Genomic DNA, 19,492 nt, shown 5'->3' on the forward strand with positions numbered 1-19,492 from the left:
GAAGCACTCTGGTGATGGTAAAAGTTTCACTACTTTGTTTCATTAAAAAACTTAACTATAAGGTTATTAAGTTACTTCATCATAGGTACTCATTTGATAAATTATAGTGTATGTAGTATAGTAATAAAATCCTTTTAAACGAATTTTGATCTTAGCATAAAAATTCCTTCCTCTGCTTTTTGATAAAAATGGACAAAAAGTTTATATATTAAATTTGACAAAAAGTATTATTATTGCCAAAAAATTACTAAGTATTTTTGGGATCTGTTCATTGGAATAGGAAAATCTTCCAGAATATTTCTATATAAATGTTTAATTTTTTTTTTTTCATAAGTTTCATTTATGTTGTGGTTCATTACAAATTGCTTATCAAAAAGATGCACAAGAATTGTTCATTACCAAGTGTAGAAAAAGTGCTGTAGAGTAACTTATTTAATCTTAATAATCATAATTTTTTTTTAACAAGACTAAAAGCTAGTAAAACATAAAATAGGGCATAAAATTTTGTGGTAGTTAAATTTTAAATTAGTAATCAAAAATAGTGGATAAATGTAAGAAAATTAGAAAATATATTTAACATCCTTTAAATCAGATCAAAATATCATCGTACTTTTCTGTTAGTTATATATGTTAGAGCAAGTAATATCCATTTTAACCATCTGCACTTTTTTTATTCTTTATTAGGAAATTTTTTAGGTAGAAAACATTTTTACTTGATTATTGTGCAATTGCAATATTATATTGTATATTAAAAATGTTAAATAGTTTAATAATTTGTACATTTTAAATTATTTAGATACATCACCTTTTTGCACGTTTTTTATATCATAACATAAGCTTTCTGTCACATACTTGTTTCTTTATAACTTCCAGGAAGTGCTCATTACTGATTTTTTTCTGTCTAACCTTGTCATACTGGATACCTATTTTTCAAATTCCTCTTCTTTCTTAAAAGATATCAATTTTCACTGCCATCAGTGTTTCTTTTTCAGTTCCCAAGTATCATATCCATGTTACTTGATGCTTTTAACCACTGTATTATCATAACTATGTATCTTTTCTTTACTTATCTGACTGCAACATAGCATTATTTTTATTAACAGCGAGCCGGGCCACAGCTACATCACACATTTGAAGTTGTGAAATTCAGATCCCTTGGCTAATTCTTGCATTTTGAATTAGCAAGCTTATAATTTGAAATATGAAATGAAATTAATAAAAATAATATACATATAAATATATTATACATATAAATTTTATTGTAATGGATGATTTTTACATTTGATAATTTAATATGATACATGAAGTTTTTTTCTACATTTTAGGTTAGCAGGTTCTTGAGTCAAGCTGGTAGGAAATCTGTTAGCTTTGCTGATAATGGAGAAAATGTACAACAAGGAATGACACCACCAAATTCACCTCAAAATTCACTGGCACAAAGAACGTATCAGGTATGGTATTTTCAAAACTTATGTAATATATTAAATTTGAATGTATTTCTATTTTTATTATGTGTAATATCTTTTTTTACAAATTTTCCATGTAATTTTTTTCTAGTATCTATGTAAAGATTTGAATAATTTTTTTTTTCTTTTTTCCCACCTACTTTATGCTTTTGCCATTTTTGTTATTAGCATGTATATTTTTTATTTCAAGTGAAATATTTTAGAATAATTTTGTTATTTTCATCTTATTTATCTGTCTGTTTCAGTGTAAACTTCAAGGACTTGGAGAAGCAGCTATTAGAGAGGAAAACGAAGGAAGTATATCAGTTGATAATAGATTCAGATCTGCTGACAAAACTGGTTAGTATTCATTTACAATCAGTTTTTTCTCTCATTAGTATATAATTTTAAAAATGTTTTATAGTTTCCTTCCTAAATGAAATAGTAATTAAGTAATGAAGCTAGCCAGGTTGTTGGTAGTTGCCATGCTAGTCTTATATTCGATTTCTAACTGCTTGGAAATCTTTCACCAAACATTTCATGTTGCTTAGCTGTTAAAAATGAAATGTAATTTTTAAAATAAATATGAAAATTTATGTTTTATTTTGTTTTAATGTAAATTAATTTGTGAAAATAGGTTGGTTTTCTTTTTTTTTAATGGTAATTAAATCTTAATATCTTATTAATTATTTATCGATAAAATTATAATCTGATTAATTTTCTTATGGTTTTTTTTATTATTAGATTTAGTTGAAGCAGTCAGTGATTCTGTTCAGCGTCTATTAAGCTGTGAACAACAGTCTATTGAAATGTTATCACAGCATTCATTAAATTCATTATGTCCAGCATTATATGCACTGCTTAGTGATGGACTTAAACCGACAATAGAGACTCCTTTTGGTGATATTAATAATTCTGTATGGCAGGTTATTGAAGCTTCTTCACAACAAGGTAAGCCATTTAATGTTTTCATAAGTTATAATATTTGTGGTTTTGAAATTTTTTTTGTCCACATTATTATTTGTGGGTGTTACTTAACTGTGTATTTCAAAGTCTCTGCCATTTATATTTTTGCGTAACATTCATAATCTTCATGTATATATAATTTTTTTTTGTGTGTTGTAAATATTATTGGCCACACAAACTATGAAATTCAGAAGCTTCAGTTAACTCCTTGAATCTTTCATATGTATTCGTAAACAAGCAACTGTGTAATTTATTCATTTTTAGGTTAATTGACATGCCTTAATTTTTATTTTTTTTTTTTTTAAATGTGATCTCGCATACCTCTGCCCATAAATTAGCAAATACATTTTTATCAACCAAATCCTAAATAAAGAAAAAAAAACATTTAAATTATATTGTCAATGAAATTTATTGTTATAAAGTTTTGAATGTTTATTTTCTTGTCAGTAAATTTTGTTTTATTTTTTCAGGTCCAATGACAAAAGCTCTTAATGAACTTGTTGTCAAATTAAATAGTGAAGATGTTTTAACAGAAGGTGTTGTTAAATTTAATGCTTTTATATTTGGGCTTTTAAAGTAAGAATAAATTATTGTTTTCTTATCTATTTATTATATTTGCTAATATTTATTATTACTGTTTATATTATTCAGCCAGTTATTCTAAATACATAGATTTTTGAAAATTTGTTATATAATGCATAAAGAGATTTATAATTTGTTGTAAAGTATTTTTAAAAGAATTAAGAAGCAGTCAGTTTCATCAGTTATATCTGTACACAATTATTAATTAAGATTGACTTTTTAACATATTTTTACTTCCCTGTACAAAGGAAGGAAGTACTGTGATCATAAAAAATTTTAGTTTTCAGATTTCAATGTGAATAACCATTTTCACCATCCCTGAATCCTTTTTGACTAGTTTCGGCATGATGTCTGTACATATGTATGTACATAACAAAAAAAGATAAGCCATAGGATGTTGAAATTTTGGATTTAGGACTGTTGTAACATCTAGTTGTGCACTTTCCCTTTTGATCACAATCGACTGCACCAAAAGTGTCCAAAAAAGCCCAAAATCCAAAAAATTTGGATTTTGAAATTTTTCTTAACTGCAATAATAAGCCTTCATTGAGAACTTTTCAGTGATATATAATAAGTGGTATTTATTTGAATCTTACAAGGGGAAGGCACATCACTTCAAATCAGACTTCATTTTCGACTTTTTTTTTTTTTATTTAAATATATTGATTTATTAATAATTATTAACTTCTGATTATAAAAGGATTTTTACAGTAAATAATAATTCAATACTAACAATTTTTTTAAAATTATCAGAAGTTATTAATGAAAAAAATTTATGTACTTTTCATTTTTTTTAAAATGTATATATGTAACTTAATAGGCTTACGAGGAAGTCATGTGGTATCCACATTGGATTTTTTATGTTTATTAAATAATGTAATATGTTATTAATTAAGTTAAAATATCTAATCATAATAATACATTTTATTAAGTAAAGTGAAAAGTTGTTATAAAGCATTTATTTTGATAGTTTTACTGTAAAATTGATACAATATAAATTGACATAATATACATCATACTGTAAATTGGTACAATATAAATCATGATTATTTTTTTCATAGCATAAATTAGATTAAATTTATTTTTTCAAATCATTTAAAAGTTATATAAATATTAAAAAAAATTAAAAGTTGAATTGATTTGTAATTACAAGTTTAGAATGTTGAGATTGTATTATTAGAACCTCTTACATAATTTTGTACTATTGATTTATAAAGCAGCATTTTATTGATATTTAATACACAGTATATTTGAACTCACAGAAATTTGTTATTTTGAGTAGTAAAATTGCAAGATAAAAAATAAATCGAAAGCAGACTTGCATAATCTATTGACTTGTACTAATATTCATCGTTTTCAATATTAATCATTTTTTCTAAGTGTGTAATATTCTGCTGTCTTTTTTCTAGTGTCCAGGGTCTAGACGTTTGGTTAAGTTATTTAAGAACAAGGGAAAGTGTTCTCCGTAAACATTATCTAGATGATGGTTTATTACTCACAGCATGTCAAGGAAATGCTAAAAGTAGAGCACTTTCAGATCATCTTTTAACGTCATTAAAAAATCTTACACAGATATCATTTAAACTAGATCCTTTATATGAAACTAGACAACTTCATCAAAGCCTACTACAATTGGGGGTAAGTTTAATTTTATTAGTTGTTTGTTGTTCAATTATCTTTCCGTACATTTAATTTGATATTAATGCTTTAGATTCTGCACTACAAGATTTCAGTTGGGCTGTATTTAGGTTTGTTAATGTTTGCCTTACAAAAAAGTGCCACTGATGTATATCTACTCTTCCATAAAAAGCGTACATTATACATCAATGAGAGCAAAGTACTTTTATAATTTTTATTAAAATTAAAGGTAGGTATGAGTGCAATTGATGGTCATGGGCAACATGGTAAACTTAACTATCCTGATTAGAGGCATTCTCTTTGTGGATTGATCCATTCTCTTGGTTATTCTTCATCCATTCTTCCATGGTTAGATGCCATGGAAATTGTATCTGTCTGGTTCATCTGCAGCAACATACAGCATCTTCAATAAAGGCCCAGGCAGCAGCTTTATTTTAGTATTGCAATGATAGAAAATGCACAATCTTTGTATGAGAACTACCTACTTGAAGTAGGTAGTTCTCATACAAAGATTGTGCAACTACAACTTAGTCATAAACCTAAATGAAGTTGGAAAAAAAATACCTACATATAGCTTACATATACATATTACCACAACTGTAATTCTCAGCTGCATCAGCCAGACTGCTTGAAACACTCTTACTATTTATTAAAAAAAATCATTTCATTAATTTCATATAGATAACATCAAGAGTTTACAGTGTCAGCCTACTTAATGTAATTGTCACACATTTATATATTAAGCATTCATTACGTTTTGAAATTCTATTTTTGTCACTGTGATATACAAGGTATGGCAGAAATATCTCACACATTTGAAAATGTCACTGTGCCGTACGTAGCAGGGTTAATGAGATGGATGGAGTCTTGCTAGTTAACAACAGCTCTGCCATTTCAAGCCATTAACATGGCTTGGACAGGAGAATCATGGTTTTGTTAAGTGTTTATAAAAAACAAAAAATTTGTAATTGCAACTCAGTGAGCCTTTCATATATACTTCGGTCTTGGTCAACGTGCTGCTGTTCTGGATAGGAAAACGATTTTGCAATGGGTTTCCAATCTCCATGCAAGTGAATCAACATTGAAAAGAAAACCATCTGGCAAACTAGAACCGTTACGACACTAGTAAATGTGGAGGCGGTAAAAACATACATCGAGTAACTCCAATGTTTTCCACATGTAAACATGCAATAGCAATTTCTGATCGGAATGCACAAAGAATTTTCCATAGGGAACTTAAAATGCATCGCCTCCACTCATCTCGAGATGTACTGGAGAGTATTGAATAACTTAACAAAAAAAGGGTTCAACAATATATCACCAGTGGCAGTCAACATTTGAGTTATATGGTTTTCAAAACTTAGTTTAAAAAACTGCTTTATGTGTGTTTTGTGTAATAAAAAGATTCTTTTTTTAACTCATTTAATTTTTTTTAAATTAATCTTCAAAATGTGGAAGTTACTTCTGGCACGCTCGGTATATCTGTAGTTTTACAGTTGTAACATATAAATAAAAGTTTATTCTGATACTAGTTATAAGTGTTCATATTATAGTTAAATCTCTTTTTTTTTAAACTATTTAAAATATACCAGATGAAATTTCTTTTTTATTTTTAGAGAGTACCACTTTCACCTAGTCATAGTGGAGGTAGTAGTACAAGCAGTAAAAGCTCATGGACATTGCGCAAATTGGTTCATTCTATTCAGAGTGGACTTGGTACTACATCAGAAGAAGAACCAACACCTACACAAGGTAATTGTAATTCTTGGCTTCAGGATTTTATCTTTAAATATTTATAGTGATTAGAGATAATATTATTATTAAGAATACAAAGTAATTTTTATGGAAATTTAAGTTTATTTTTCGTAACTATTAAAATATTATGAATAAGAATAGGGATTGGCTTCAGTAATTGACTAATTGATTTGCTGGCTTTTTTCATCACATCCCCTGTATTTGCTGAATGCCCAAGAACCTGAGATGATCCTCGGAATTCTTGAATAATATTAAAATTGGTATATAACTAATTTACTATATAAAAACTAAAACTAAAGTAAAATCGATTCCTAAAATAAAAGTGATAGAAAGTGATTATGGCTTATCAGGCCATAATCAATTAATGTAACTTTTGACAAAGTATATTTATACAGCAGATACGTGTAAATATATTTATCTGCCACTTTCATGTTTGCAGTAAATAATTACCTATGTTACATCATGGTTCTCACAGGTAGGAAATGTCAGGAAAAATTACAAAATTTAGAGAACTTCATTTTCAGAGTGGCTTTTCCAATAATAAATCTCTTATGGTGAAGAATTTGCACAAAGAGATAATTTATCAGCAAAAGGTTTTTGTGCATTTGTAGATGCTGGGGGCAAGAAAAATATTTTTTTACCAAAAAAAAAAATTCTCACTGCCCTGAGAAGCTCTAGAAGACAATATGAAGAATGTCTTGCAGAAAAAAGTCTCTTAAGAACAGAATAGAGTCCTGAAAAGGAAAACACAAGCAAAAATTAAAAAATTTGAGGAAGAAACGAAAAAGTTGAAAGCTACAATCTTAGCAGAAGAAGAATAGATAGTCATCAAAACCAAACTTCAGAAAAGGGTAAACCATTAGGAACCTAAAGATATTGAAGAAAAATTTCCATGTTTTATACGTACATAATAATACATAATTTGTAATAAGATCTCAGTATTATTTTTTTTATTTTTTGATATATGTTAGAATAATAATGACAAAATATTTTTCAAGTAAATGTTTATAATGTTTGTTTTCTTGTACAAAATAAGGTGTTCTGTTTTTAGTTTTCTTATCTGATTACTTTTAGTTACAGTAATTTTAATTTTCCTTAAACTGTGATCATACATACATTTTTTGTTAAATTGAAATCTGTTTCTTAGCATTTTTATGCAAACCAAGTTATTAAATGTTTTTTGTTTACTTTACAAAATAATTTAGATTAGTTTTTGTGAAAAATGTTTGAGCAATCTTACTTAGGTGCAATCCAATTATTTTTAGTTTATTGTTGTTTAGTTTTTATTTGTTATCTGTGTTATTATCAGTTACTATGATATTCTTTTTTATGCAACAAACTTGTTAATTTTTTTTACTTTGCAATGTATAATTTATTAAAATAATTTATCATAAAAAAGCCTAATTTTAAATATATATTGTAAAAAAATAATTAAGAAATAAACTTTAAAAATGAATGCAATAAATAACAAAAAAAGGCTTGAGTTGACAGCTATGGGGATGGTAGAGGCTGCAAAAAAATAAAATATATATATATTTTTTTTTTTGCAGAGTAAATGGCATAACAATATAAGAGTCAGAAAATGAGTCTGTTCCAGACCACATATTTTCTGTTACATTTATACTTGTATTGAATTACATTTGCAGCTATATGAGGCCTGTGCAAGCCAGTAGCAGTAATTGCATTCACCTATACACACTCACTCAGATCTGGCAATAGCTGGAAATCTGGTTGGAGAAATATATATAGATATATTTTACAAATTTGTAAATTAATGAATTTACTTATGGAGTGGAGGTGTAAGAAAGATATTCTTATACTAATGATAACATTTTTATTTTATACTGAATATGATTTTGGTGTTTTCTCCATTTTAAGCAGTTTCATAAAAAAATTTTAAATTAAAATGTAAAACCAATAATTAGAACCAAATCCTGTAGTTAGAATGCAACTTAGTTGGGTTGCACCATTCTGAACCACAACTTGGACAGCATGTTTGTTATATCACTAAGTGCTTATGCATCAATATTGCATCTACTTTATATCATGATTAGGTCTACCTTCACAAAGAAGCATTACTCAAATCTAAAATGATAGTTGTATGTTTTAACCTTCAGAAGAAATTTTCACACTCGTGGTAATTTGGCTCATGCCACACGGCATAACTTTGCCAGAATAGTTGTAGACTTGTATATTTTAAAAACATAGTGAATATAATAAGGATCCTATGCTCTGCAAATTTTTGATAAGGTCTCATTTCAACTTCAACTTACAAGCATAAACTAGATTTTTGTAAAACCATATTTTTAAAACTCCAATAAACACCATCTGGATAAGACAGTTTGAAAAACTTCATTCCTGATAATTATTCTGCTCAAATCCTGTATCATTGTGATCCTATTCATTGCAGCTTGCTTGATATGATAATTAGAATTAATCTATGTTCAAACAGTTTGTAAACCTATTTATGGTACTCTATTTGGTGGGTAGGGTTCTGACTGAAACTTAACTTTGATGTTCTTTCATTAAGATGAGTTTGGACTTGTATTGTAATTTTATGTTAGTGTATTGTTAATATTAACTTTTTATTTTTAATTTGATAATTTATCAGTTACATATTATTAGATAGGTTACCAAATAATTATTATTTTTTTGACAGGTTTGAAATGTAAATAAAATTTTGCACTTTCTAAATTTTTGCTTTATCAATTTTTAAAAAATTTCACCTCTACAAGATCTCTCAATTCTTCTAGAAAAAATTTTTCAGATTGATACTTTTTACGATGCTGGCAAAGTATGTAATACATTGAAATCTTTAGTGCGAATATAAAGGGTCTATTATTGACATCATCTAACTTGACACCATCTTAGAGTTATATTCTCATTAGCACAATTTTCATTGATTTTAGATATTCATTCTCATTTAAAATTGGAAGCCTTGTTACATTGATATAATTTTCTAACAGTTTGTTTCCATCTTCATACATTTAATTATAAGTTTAGTTTTTTTTTTAATTCTGTGTATTTGTGTGTTCTTAATATTTTCTCCAGTTTTGTAAAATAAGTGCAGTAATTGTATATTAACATGTCCCAGCTTCTTTTTTAAAGATAGTGGCTGTAATGGATTTAAAATCTTGTTCTTGAGTTTCCCTCACCCATATGTTTTTTAAATTTTATTGTAGCTACATTGATTAACCCACTATTATGTTTTTAAAAGCACCATTACATGTAAAGTTTGTTCATACTGCATATATTTCAGCATGTAGTGAAAGTAGTATACTTTAATACCTAACAGTTGACATCATGATTCATTAAAACACTTCCATAATTTCACTATGTTCATGGATTTAAATGGAATGTGAGCAATTTGTGTGTGTCTTTTCAAAAATCAGAATCTCTGGATATTGTAATTATACACTACATAGCACATACTGCTGTTCAGTTTTTTTGTAATTTTGATTATTGATATTATTACTGTTTTTTTAAGGTAATTAATTTTTATTACAGAAGTATGCACTGCAAGACCACGTTCATGTGTTGATTCAGTTGGTGGATTTTCAGTAGTTAGTGATATTGCTAGTACTGTTCGTAAACGCTGGAGTGGTATTCACATTGGTTCCAAATTAGCAAATGCATTTGAGAGATTAGCTCCTGATGATACAGAAGAAGATTACACTGATAGGTAATTTTCTATTGAATTATTTATTTATATGTAAGTTATAATGCTGTTTTCTTTAGAAGTCTACCTAACAAAACTATGCCTTAGATTTTAGTGATTTTAATTATAAATTTAAATAATCTTTTATTCATAAAATAATATCATTAATATTTTATATAGACATTTTTTCTGATCCATGCAGCAGGAAACCTTTTGTTATTTAAATCAGCTTTGTTGAAATTGCCAATTTATTTTACAAAACATGACAAATTTATCTGACAAACTTTTAAATGAAAATTGATGAATAAATTATAAAAATATACTTTTTAGATTATACTGTTTTTTAAAAAAAACAGGTTAGCACATTTAGTAAATAGTTGGAAAGATGTTTGGCACTGAAAGGGTTATTATTTTTTTTAACAAGTATAAGATAACTATCAGAATTGCAAAAGTAAATTTTTGTTCTACATAAATTGTTTTAACTTTTTATCCATTTTTCTATTTAATACTATGATATAATAGTATTTCTCCAAAAAACATTTAGAGGTATAAATACTTCAGCATGTTGACTTATTTTGCTGTTGTTACTTAATTATTATTATATCACAATCTTAACTACTATTTCAAAAACTGTTACTCATCTTAACTTTTGTTATTTTACTTATAAACATTGCTTATCATAATTCAATATTTATCATCAGTTTATTGTTATATTTCTTTTATATTCTGTTAAAATTTATTTTAAAAATCTTTTAAAGATAGTTAAAAATAAAGGGATATGATTAAGCGTTTCCTTAAAAAAAGAAAACATTTCTTTTAAGCTAAACTGTACATGTTCTAATATAGTGTATGTATATTTTACTTTTATTAGTTTGGAAACTGGAGTTGGCCCTTGTGGTAGTCATGAAGGTGAATCAGATGATACAGATGGTAGTGGTGGTGGAAAATTCCGTAGGTTACAAATGAAATGGGAGATGCTTAGTGGTAGAGATACTCCAGTTTCTAGCACTCATACATCACCTTCTTCATCACCTGTCAAATCAAGGTATTGTCTGTTGTGAACTTCCCCCTTTTGTTTTTATTCTATAATTGTGTTCATTAGATTAAAGGATGGGATCATTATGCTGCTAGTTGATAAAAAAATTGCAATGGAATTCATAATTTACTTACTACTAACTCTAAATGTAGTAAGGAATAGCAGCCAAGTTTTCCATACAGTAGTAAATAACATGCACAACTTGTGTTGCTGATTACTTATTCATTATGCTACTTGTTACTTTTACACTTTACAATAATACATATGAGGAAGGTTTTCTAGGGATGTATAACTTCTACATTACCTCTAAAACCTATAGATTTTGGCACTTGTCTAAATCAGTTTAGCTAAAGAAATTCAGTATTTTAATACATGGATTAAAAAGTATTAAGAGCATTCAGTATCAAATTTTTATTTACTCGGGAAAAGATATTCGTTCAATATTTAATTTTGAAAAAAGATACACTGATTAAATTCCAAGAATACATTTTTTGAGCCTACTCTCACATTATCCTAGAAGACTTAGATATATTGCAAAATTTTGTTTATATAAGTATAGTTGTTCGTGAAATAGATATGTGCTAAAGTTGTTCCAAAAACCACTTTCAAATCTATTCCACATCAACTAATAAAAAAAAAGAAGTAGCTATGAAGTATAATTATAATAAAGATATTAACTTAAAAAAAAAGAAAGTTTTTTGACCAACCCACCTTAATGATTGATTTTTCAGGTTTATTTCCTTACTGCAAATAGAGCTTTCTGCTCTACAGATGGGGTTTTAATTAAAGTTAAAGAAATGTTCATTTTGTATCTATACTTAATTAATAAGCTGTCTTGAAACTTGTTTAATGTTATTTATTTATTTTTGTGTGCTTTTTAAGTACTCCAAGGTCCAGGATACCACGTCCTGTTACTTCACCTGTTAGACCACCTGTATCGGCACAATCGCCATCATCTACCTCGACGCAAAGTCCTGCAAGAAATAATGGTGCAGAAAGACCAGTATTAAAGAAACCATTATCATTACCTAGTCAACTGCGAAAGCCAGCTATTTCCACAGCTAGGTAATTTGAAAATATTTCTCCCAAAAGTTTTTTTTTTTTCATTACATGTTATTTCTTTAGAAATATCATAATAAAATATAAGTCTAAAGTTATAATTTGTTTTAAATTTTCTTAGAATATATTTTCTTTCTAAAAAAGAGAGATTTTATAAAACTTGTTTGTTACTATAAATTAATATTAGTTATACATAGGGTTAACAATGATGTTTCTGTAAAGAAACATCAATAGGCTATTTTAAATTAAAAAAATAACATGTTTTTAAACTATAATGGTTTTTAGAGGTTTTTTAAGAAAAATATATTTATATATACAAAATAGTTGTATCATCTAGTGGATCTTCAATCTTTATAGGACATGTTTCATGACATACCTGGCAGTTAGTTTATTTTGTTACAATATTACATTTTTTATTTACAGAAGCAAAATGCCAGAACCTGTTATGCCAGTTCGTGCAAGAGCACGTCCTAGCAGGATGGATCTGCCAGCTAAAGGAAGTTCCATTCCAGCTGTACGTCCTAGTTCTTTGCCATATCGGTCCAGCCCTTCCAGACCAGCTGAGGCTCAGCGCAGAGCAGCATCTTCTTCTACTGTCAGGAAACCTCCTCAAGATACATCATCAAATCACAAGTAATATCATTTTAGTTTTAATAATTCTCATTAATTTAGTTTTGATTTATCACTCTTCTGTTCTTATGTTGTGGTTATTCTTTTATTTTTTATATCTGGTTTAAATTTTTTTTTCTTGTTGTATTGCAGACAGTACAGGCAGCATTAGTCATATTTGCTTTTCTAATAGAAATGGTGCCAGGCCTGTAATGAGCAGTGTGAAGGTTTTACTCAATGCTTAATAATATTTAATATTTTCTTAAATCCAGTGGACTTTTCATTCCAATCTACAACAGTATATTTTGCTTAGTAAAAAAGGCAATGGGAAACTACATTACTTCTTTCCTTAATGAGCATTACCATGGATGCATTATATTATTGGGAATGGCTATTTAAAATTGCCTACAGCCATTTACTATGGCACATCATGTAGTATTATTATCTTAATCACTATTATTAAATGATTATATGCTTATGCAAAGAAAATAGAATGTTCATGCAGTTGGAAAAAATATGAGTATAATTTTTGTTTCCCAACATTTAACACATGATCTATAGCAACATTTTAATAAAGTGATTTTATACCAACAGAAATAGATGTACCTGTCATTGTATTTCTTGCTGAGAATTTTCAGGATGGGTTCAGTTACAAAATTACTCGCTCAGTTAATTCTTTTTGTTAAGTTTTGTTAAAACTAGTTTGTTATTGACTTTTCTTAATGGAAAGTTATTTTTTTACTAAATTTTGTGATTTTATTATTCATTGATTACTTGCAATTGACTACAGTACTTGAGAGTAGCTTTATATTAAGGACTGTTTTATTATGTGAATTTCTAATTATTTTTTTTTATTTATGATTACTGTTTTGGTTACTCTTTTATTTAAATTAAAATAAAATTAATAATTTTATATATGGAAAAAAATTAATTTTATTTATAAAATAAATTAATTGTAAATTTATTTACAATAAAAATTAACATTACTACTGATGCTGATATTTTTTTTTATTGTCAATTTTGTGTGGGTATCCTAATTAAAATTGTTATTTTATTCTGTTATAGTAAAGGTAGTTTTCCAACTAAAAATCACTTGTTTGGATAGATTATAATATGAATTCTAGCTTTGATTTTTAGTACTTCTTACTTTTCTTTTTATACTTTTAATCTCTGAAATATTTCAGTTATGGAAATATCTGATTACAAGGGTTGTAATAATTGTTAATTACCATTAAATTGTTTTATTTTTTATAATGTAATTTATTATAGCATTGGTATTGAATATTTATTTTTTACTTATTTTATTTCATTTATTTATATTTAATTTCATTTATAAATTTGTTTGACTTTTCAGACCTCCATTTTTAATTATCTAAATTTAGATACAACGTTTTTTAACAAATTTATATTTTGAAAAAAAAAGATTTTATATTTCTGTTCGGTTGTATGAATATGTTGCAACTTTTTTTTATTAAAACTTTTAAACACAATTTTGTTGACAAAGCAGACAAAATTGGTTCTTCAGAGGATTTTTCTATACCTGGCAGTGTCAGGATGGTGCTGAGAGTTAGCACTTGCTTTTTTATGTAGAGAACTGACAGTTTCAGATCAATTTGAAAAAGTTATATTTTTTCTCAGACTCACTTTTATTTTTATTATCACTTAATTTTTTTATATATATATATATATATGTTATGTGTAATTCTTTCTCATCACAAATCTTATTTTTATTTTTATTTCAAATTTTTAAAATGGAAGTCTATTTTTCTTTCTTATCTTCTTGTTTTATTTATTTTACTTTTTTGTTTTTTATTTTTTTTTAATAATTTTTTTTTATTCTGTTTTGTTTTACTTTATATTGTAGATAAAAAGGAATGTAAGATTATTCATCATATAAATCAACTGACACAGTAAATGTATTTATACAGGTATGTAGTGACATTGACTCATCGTTTACCATCTGATAGTGGACATTTGGCATTCAATGAAGGTGAACGTCTTCGTTTGGTTTTGGATGTTGATGATACTTGGTTATTGTGCTGTCGAGATGATCATAAAGGACTCGTTCCACGATCTGCTGTTATTCCTGTCCACAATTAACATAGAATTAAGTCTCTGAAGATCAGTCTTGAATAATTTGTATAATATGGTAGTGATAATTTAATATTTATATAGCTTCTTTAACTGTTTATTACAATATAAAAATTGTATTCAGGATTCTAAAATATTGTAACTTTTTTTCTTTAATAAAGATTTTTTTTTTTATTATTATTATTATTATTATTAGTTTTTACCTAATTATATAGGTATTTTTTTATTCATATTAATTTATTATATTTCAGTAGAAATGTAATTTATAAAAAAAAATAAAAAATATTGAATAATTTTGGCTAGTACTTCACCTTTAGTGATAAAACTTTTGTCTTATTTTACAATATAATAAAATTAACCCTAGAGTGCTAAAAGATTTCACCTTTAGATTTCTGAAATTGACAGTGAAAATTGTAATTCTTATTTATCACTGATCATCTTATTATCCAATTGCCTTTCTACTGGTGATTTAAGTTAGTATTATCAATATATATTTCTTTTAAGTATTCTTTATTGTAAAACATTGTATCAAAAATATTATGACAGAAGTATATGACTTCTTTCTAAAAAGTATTTTATAAGTATCAGTATTTAATTTTTCTCAACCAATATTTCAGTCAAAAATGTCAGATTCTTCATTTTCCAAAATATTAATAAGTTAGTTTCCATTATCTAAATTTTATAGTTATGTCACCCAGCTATATCCAATCCGTTTAGAAAAAAGTAAAAGCTGAAAATAATTCCTTTGTGACCAAAAATGTTAATGTAATTTTTTAAATTGATTTTTTTTTTTTGTGAAAAATTAAAATATTGTAATTATTATATTGTTATTTGATTCTAATAATGAACTAAAATCTTTGATTTATTATAATATATATTACTCTTTAATTAGTAAGTTTTTAAAATTATTCAAAATTTTATTGTTATTAGCACTATAACAAGTAGGAAGCTGGTATAGAGATGTTACATTTATTAAAGATTAAACCAGAACATGGGCTACATCTACAATTAAAAATTGTACAATCTATAGTACTTTAGGGTTAATTACAAAATGTATCTTTATTCCTATTTTGACCTAATGTAAATCACTATATTTAAGACTGATCTTTCTCATTATGTGTATTTAATAAAAAAAGTCTATGCTTTACTAATGTAATTTCATGCATAATTAACAAGAATGAAATCAAAATATGCTTTTAAATTAATAACATAATTATTTATACTCTTTTTAACATTATAAAAATAACAAGTCAGTAAAATGGTGAGATAAGACATTAAAAAAAATGAAAAAAAACTAATGACATAAAAAAAGCAGGAATGTATTGTTTTTGTAAAGTTTTGTAATAATGTTGGGTTACAGTTAAGTGCTGGTAATTTTGTTCTTTTTTAGGTTTTGGGTACTTAACGTAAGAAACCAAAGATGAAATGGTGTGTGTATGTATGAGTGTGTGTGCATGAAAATAACAAGTACAACAGCTTGGTTTGTTGGTGCAAATTAATTTTTAAACAGTGCTAAAAGTATTAATTGATTATTTGGCGTTAGTAATAGTAGTAGTAGTAAGTAACTAGTCGTGAGTAAATTACCTTTCTAATTTAGTTATGCTTTGAATTAAAATTAAGTGCTGAGTATCTACTTGTAACTTGAGAGTTGTCAGTAATCATAATTATTTTACATCTACTATCGATTACTGTTGCGTAATGCTCGTAACAATTGTACATGTATGTATATTTTATGAATTTTCAATAGAAACATTTATTTATCTATAAATAATTTGTTCTGTAACTATTTATATGTATTTATTTTCTGTGCCTGTATATATATTTCTGTTTATTTATTAATTTATTTTTAATTGTTAGTTTACCTTGTATAAAATATGTATCCCCAGTTATCTAAACAAATAACTTTAAAATGTAAATAATTTTTGATATTTAATACAATTTTTTTTTTTTAATTGTCATTTATTATATTTTGCTGTATCCATAACATAATGTTATGTTTCATGCAGAAAATGTTTAGCTTTTTAGCTGCAAATGTGTGGATATTTTTTCTCATAGAAAGACAGAGAATATTTAGCTTTATTTAATCAGTTAATTTTATTTTCTAACCCTTATTTCATGTGATATCCCTCCTTAAGCTGATTTTTTGGTCGTAATAAATTTCTTTCAAGTATTAAGAAATCATATTTTAAATTAGAAAAACAAATTTAGTGAATTGTTTGATAGTTAATTGTGGCTAACCTCCCATTCACAATGAGATTGTAAAGTTCTAATTTTACCTTTTAGGAAAATAAAAGTATTTTTATACTTATTAACAGCTTAGTCTTTATAAAATCTTCTGACCTTAGAGCAGTTCTTGGCAACATTCTTTTCCTTATGATTCCCCTTAGCTCTTGATAATTCATTTTTATTCCTTTTCATCCCTTATAATAATATATCCAAAGCCATCTGATTTTCTTGAATTTTCCTCTGATCTATATATTAAATATTAATTAAATTTTATCTTTCTGTTCAAATATGTTTTTGTTTCTATTTTGAAAAAAATATGAATTGATAAATTTGTTTTATTACCATTTGAAGAATGATAAATTAATGCCTAATTTAATAAATGAATGAATTCCTTTTATAAATTATTATTTTATATACATTTATTCAGAAATATGGCAGTGGTAGCTAGTTATATTATGAAAAATGATTCCAGTTTAGACTATCATGCAGTGCCATAAATATTCTTTTTATTTTTGTGTTTCAGCTTAAGGGGTTAAAAATATAATATCCTAATTCCATATATATTTTTTCTAAACATGTAGTTTTTATTAAAATTTTGAAGAAAAAAAATGGAAGCCCACGTATAGTTTAAATACATATAAAATTCAAATAAAGAAGCCTGTTTGTTCAATGATTATTTTTTATAATTACTATCACTAATTTTGTTACCGTTTAGGTCTAGTCTGAATACATATTTGTTATTACAGTCTTTTTGTGTATTTTATTTTCCATTATTTATATTAAAAATTAATTATTTCAGTAATATAGTTTAGATTGTTAATATGGTATTTCACTTTATACTATTTTCCTTTTATTTTTCCTATAATTTTTTTGTTTCATTTTAAGTCTATTTATTATTGTTATTATTTGTAAATTCTTAATTTTCTTTAATAGAAAACACTGACATTTTATCTGCAAAATAATTTATTAATGATTTTTTGATAGTTTAGTGATTTACATATTTCTTGAATTTCATTATATTATTTCTTCATAATTAATCTCCTTTTTTTTATTTAGCAACTGTTTATGCAAAAAAAAATAATGGTAAAGTAAATAACTTGGGATATAAACATGGACTTCATTTTAAAATTACATCATTCTTGCTTTGATTAGATACTGATTATTAGCCGACTTCTACAAAGCCAATCTGCCATTTTCATTCAACTTCCTTAATTTATTACTCATTACTTCATATTATACCTGACATTAATTGTAATTGTAGAAGAGTATTTACAAATGTATCTTCATTTGAAAATTAGTTTTATGAATGTTTTATTTTTATTATTTATAGTAAAGACCTTTTTTTTTATATTCACTAAGGAAATGATTAAATGTATTTTATTGGTGGTGGAAAATTATTTATATCACATCTCATCTTTATACCTCTTATACTATATTAAAATCATCTTCCATTTGTGAGTAGATTATAGGGAAAATAATATGTTTTATATACATATTTAAGAATTTATATCTTAACGTCTATTCACATCTTCATAGTATACTTCTCTGGATCTATCTGATATGTTAAAAAAAAATAATTATAGTCACTTTAAAACTAATTTAAAAAAACAGTTATTCTGTTAATTTAGTTCTAAAGTCGGCTCAGTAAAATCAAAAATAAAAATTTATAGATCATGGGCAGGTATAAGGATTTATTTATATCTTCCTTGTGAATATTATTATTTTATTCATTTACTTTATTTATTTTTACAAATTTTCATGTAATTTTCTGTAAAAGCACATATAAAAATTAATCTGCAGATAGAATTCAGTGTTGTCTTAAACCATAACAATAAAATTAAAATAACTTTTTCCATTAAATTATTTATAATTAAAATAGTGGGTATTAGATCTCATTTCATCTTATTGTGCGTTTAGATGTCGTAATTATTAAAAGAAAAAAAATACTGATTTTTGCACTTTTTTTTAAATTTATAACTTATTTAATTTTTATAATTCTTGTTGAAATATTAATAATAATAATAATTAGAAATAAATTTATTATTAGACATTAGGGAAAAAATGCGTATGTAGGCTAGATTTAGATTAGTTTATTGATGATTTAATTTATTAATATTATTAATTGTGATATATTAATTTATTTTTATGGAAAAAATAATACTAGATATTACTATACTACGATTAATAAATAAACAGTGTAAGATGGAAGTATTGTATTTTATGTAAGTCAGATAGTATTATCTATTTTATATGGGAGTACGATTATAAATATGCGTGTGTATTAATTTACTGTTGAAATATGAAATAATTTTCTTGTGTCTTTTTTATGATAATATTGTAAAAAATTATTATTATTATTATTATTATTACCTTTTATTCATAATGGAATGTATAGATGTAGGTAGTCTTATGTAATTTATTTATTAA

At 25.8% G+C, this 19,492-nt stretch overlaps 1 protein-coding gene across 6 annotated transcripts in view; it reads left to right on the forward strand.

Annotated features, from left to right (window-relative positions):
* The window catches only part of LOC142330581 (uncharacterized), a 325,414-nt gene extending 307,673 nt beyond the window's left edge, over positions 1-17,741 (forward strand). For 4 of the 6 annotated variants that reach the window (XM_075375964.1, XM_075375963.1, XM_075375968.1 and 1 more), the window contains 11 exons: positions 1,326-1,451; positions 1,712-1,805; positions 2,190-2,396; positions 2,882-2,987; positions 4,403-4,631; positions 6,248-6,383; positions 9,894-10,068; positions 10,916-11,089; positions 11,963-12,145; positions 12,563-12,772; positions 14,677-17,741. In XM_075375964.1, the coding sequence (XP_075232079.1) occupies positions 1,326-1,451; positions 1,712-1,805; positions 2,190-2,396; positions 2,882-2,987; positions 4,403-4,631; positions 6,248-6,383; positions 9,894-10,068; positions 10,916-11,089; positions 11,963-12,145; positions 12,563-12,772; positions 14,677-14,848 (1,812 nt within the window). In that variant the 3' untranslated portion in view covers positions 14,849-17,741. Of the gene's footprint in view, positions 1-1,325; positions 1,452-1,711; positions 1,806-2,189; positions 2,397-2,881; positions 2,988-4,402; positions 4,632-6,247; positions 6,384-9,893; positions 10,069-10,915; positions 11,090-11,962; positions 12,146-12,562; positions 12,773-14,612 lie in introns of all 6 variants that reach the window. The other 2 variants (XM_075375966.1, XM_075375967.1) reach the window with 2 other exon arrangements.
* The last annotated feature ends 1,751 nt before the right edge of the window (positions 17,742-19,492 follow it).

The sequence above is a fragment of the Lycorma delicatula genome, chromosome 9 (genome assembly GCF_047948215.1).
Source record: "Lycorma delicatula isolate Av1 chromosome 9, ASM4794821v1, whole genome shotgun sequence".
NCBI classification, from domain to species: domain Eukaryota; kingdom Metazoa; phylum Arthropoda; class Insecta; order Hemiptera; family Fulgoridae; genus Lycorma; species Lycorma delicatula.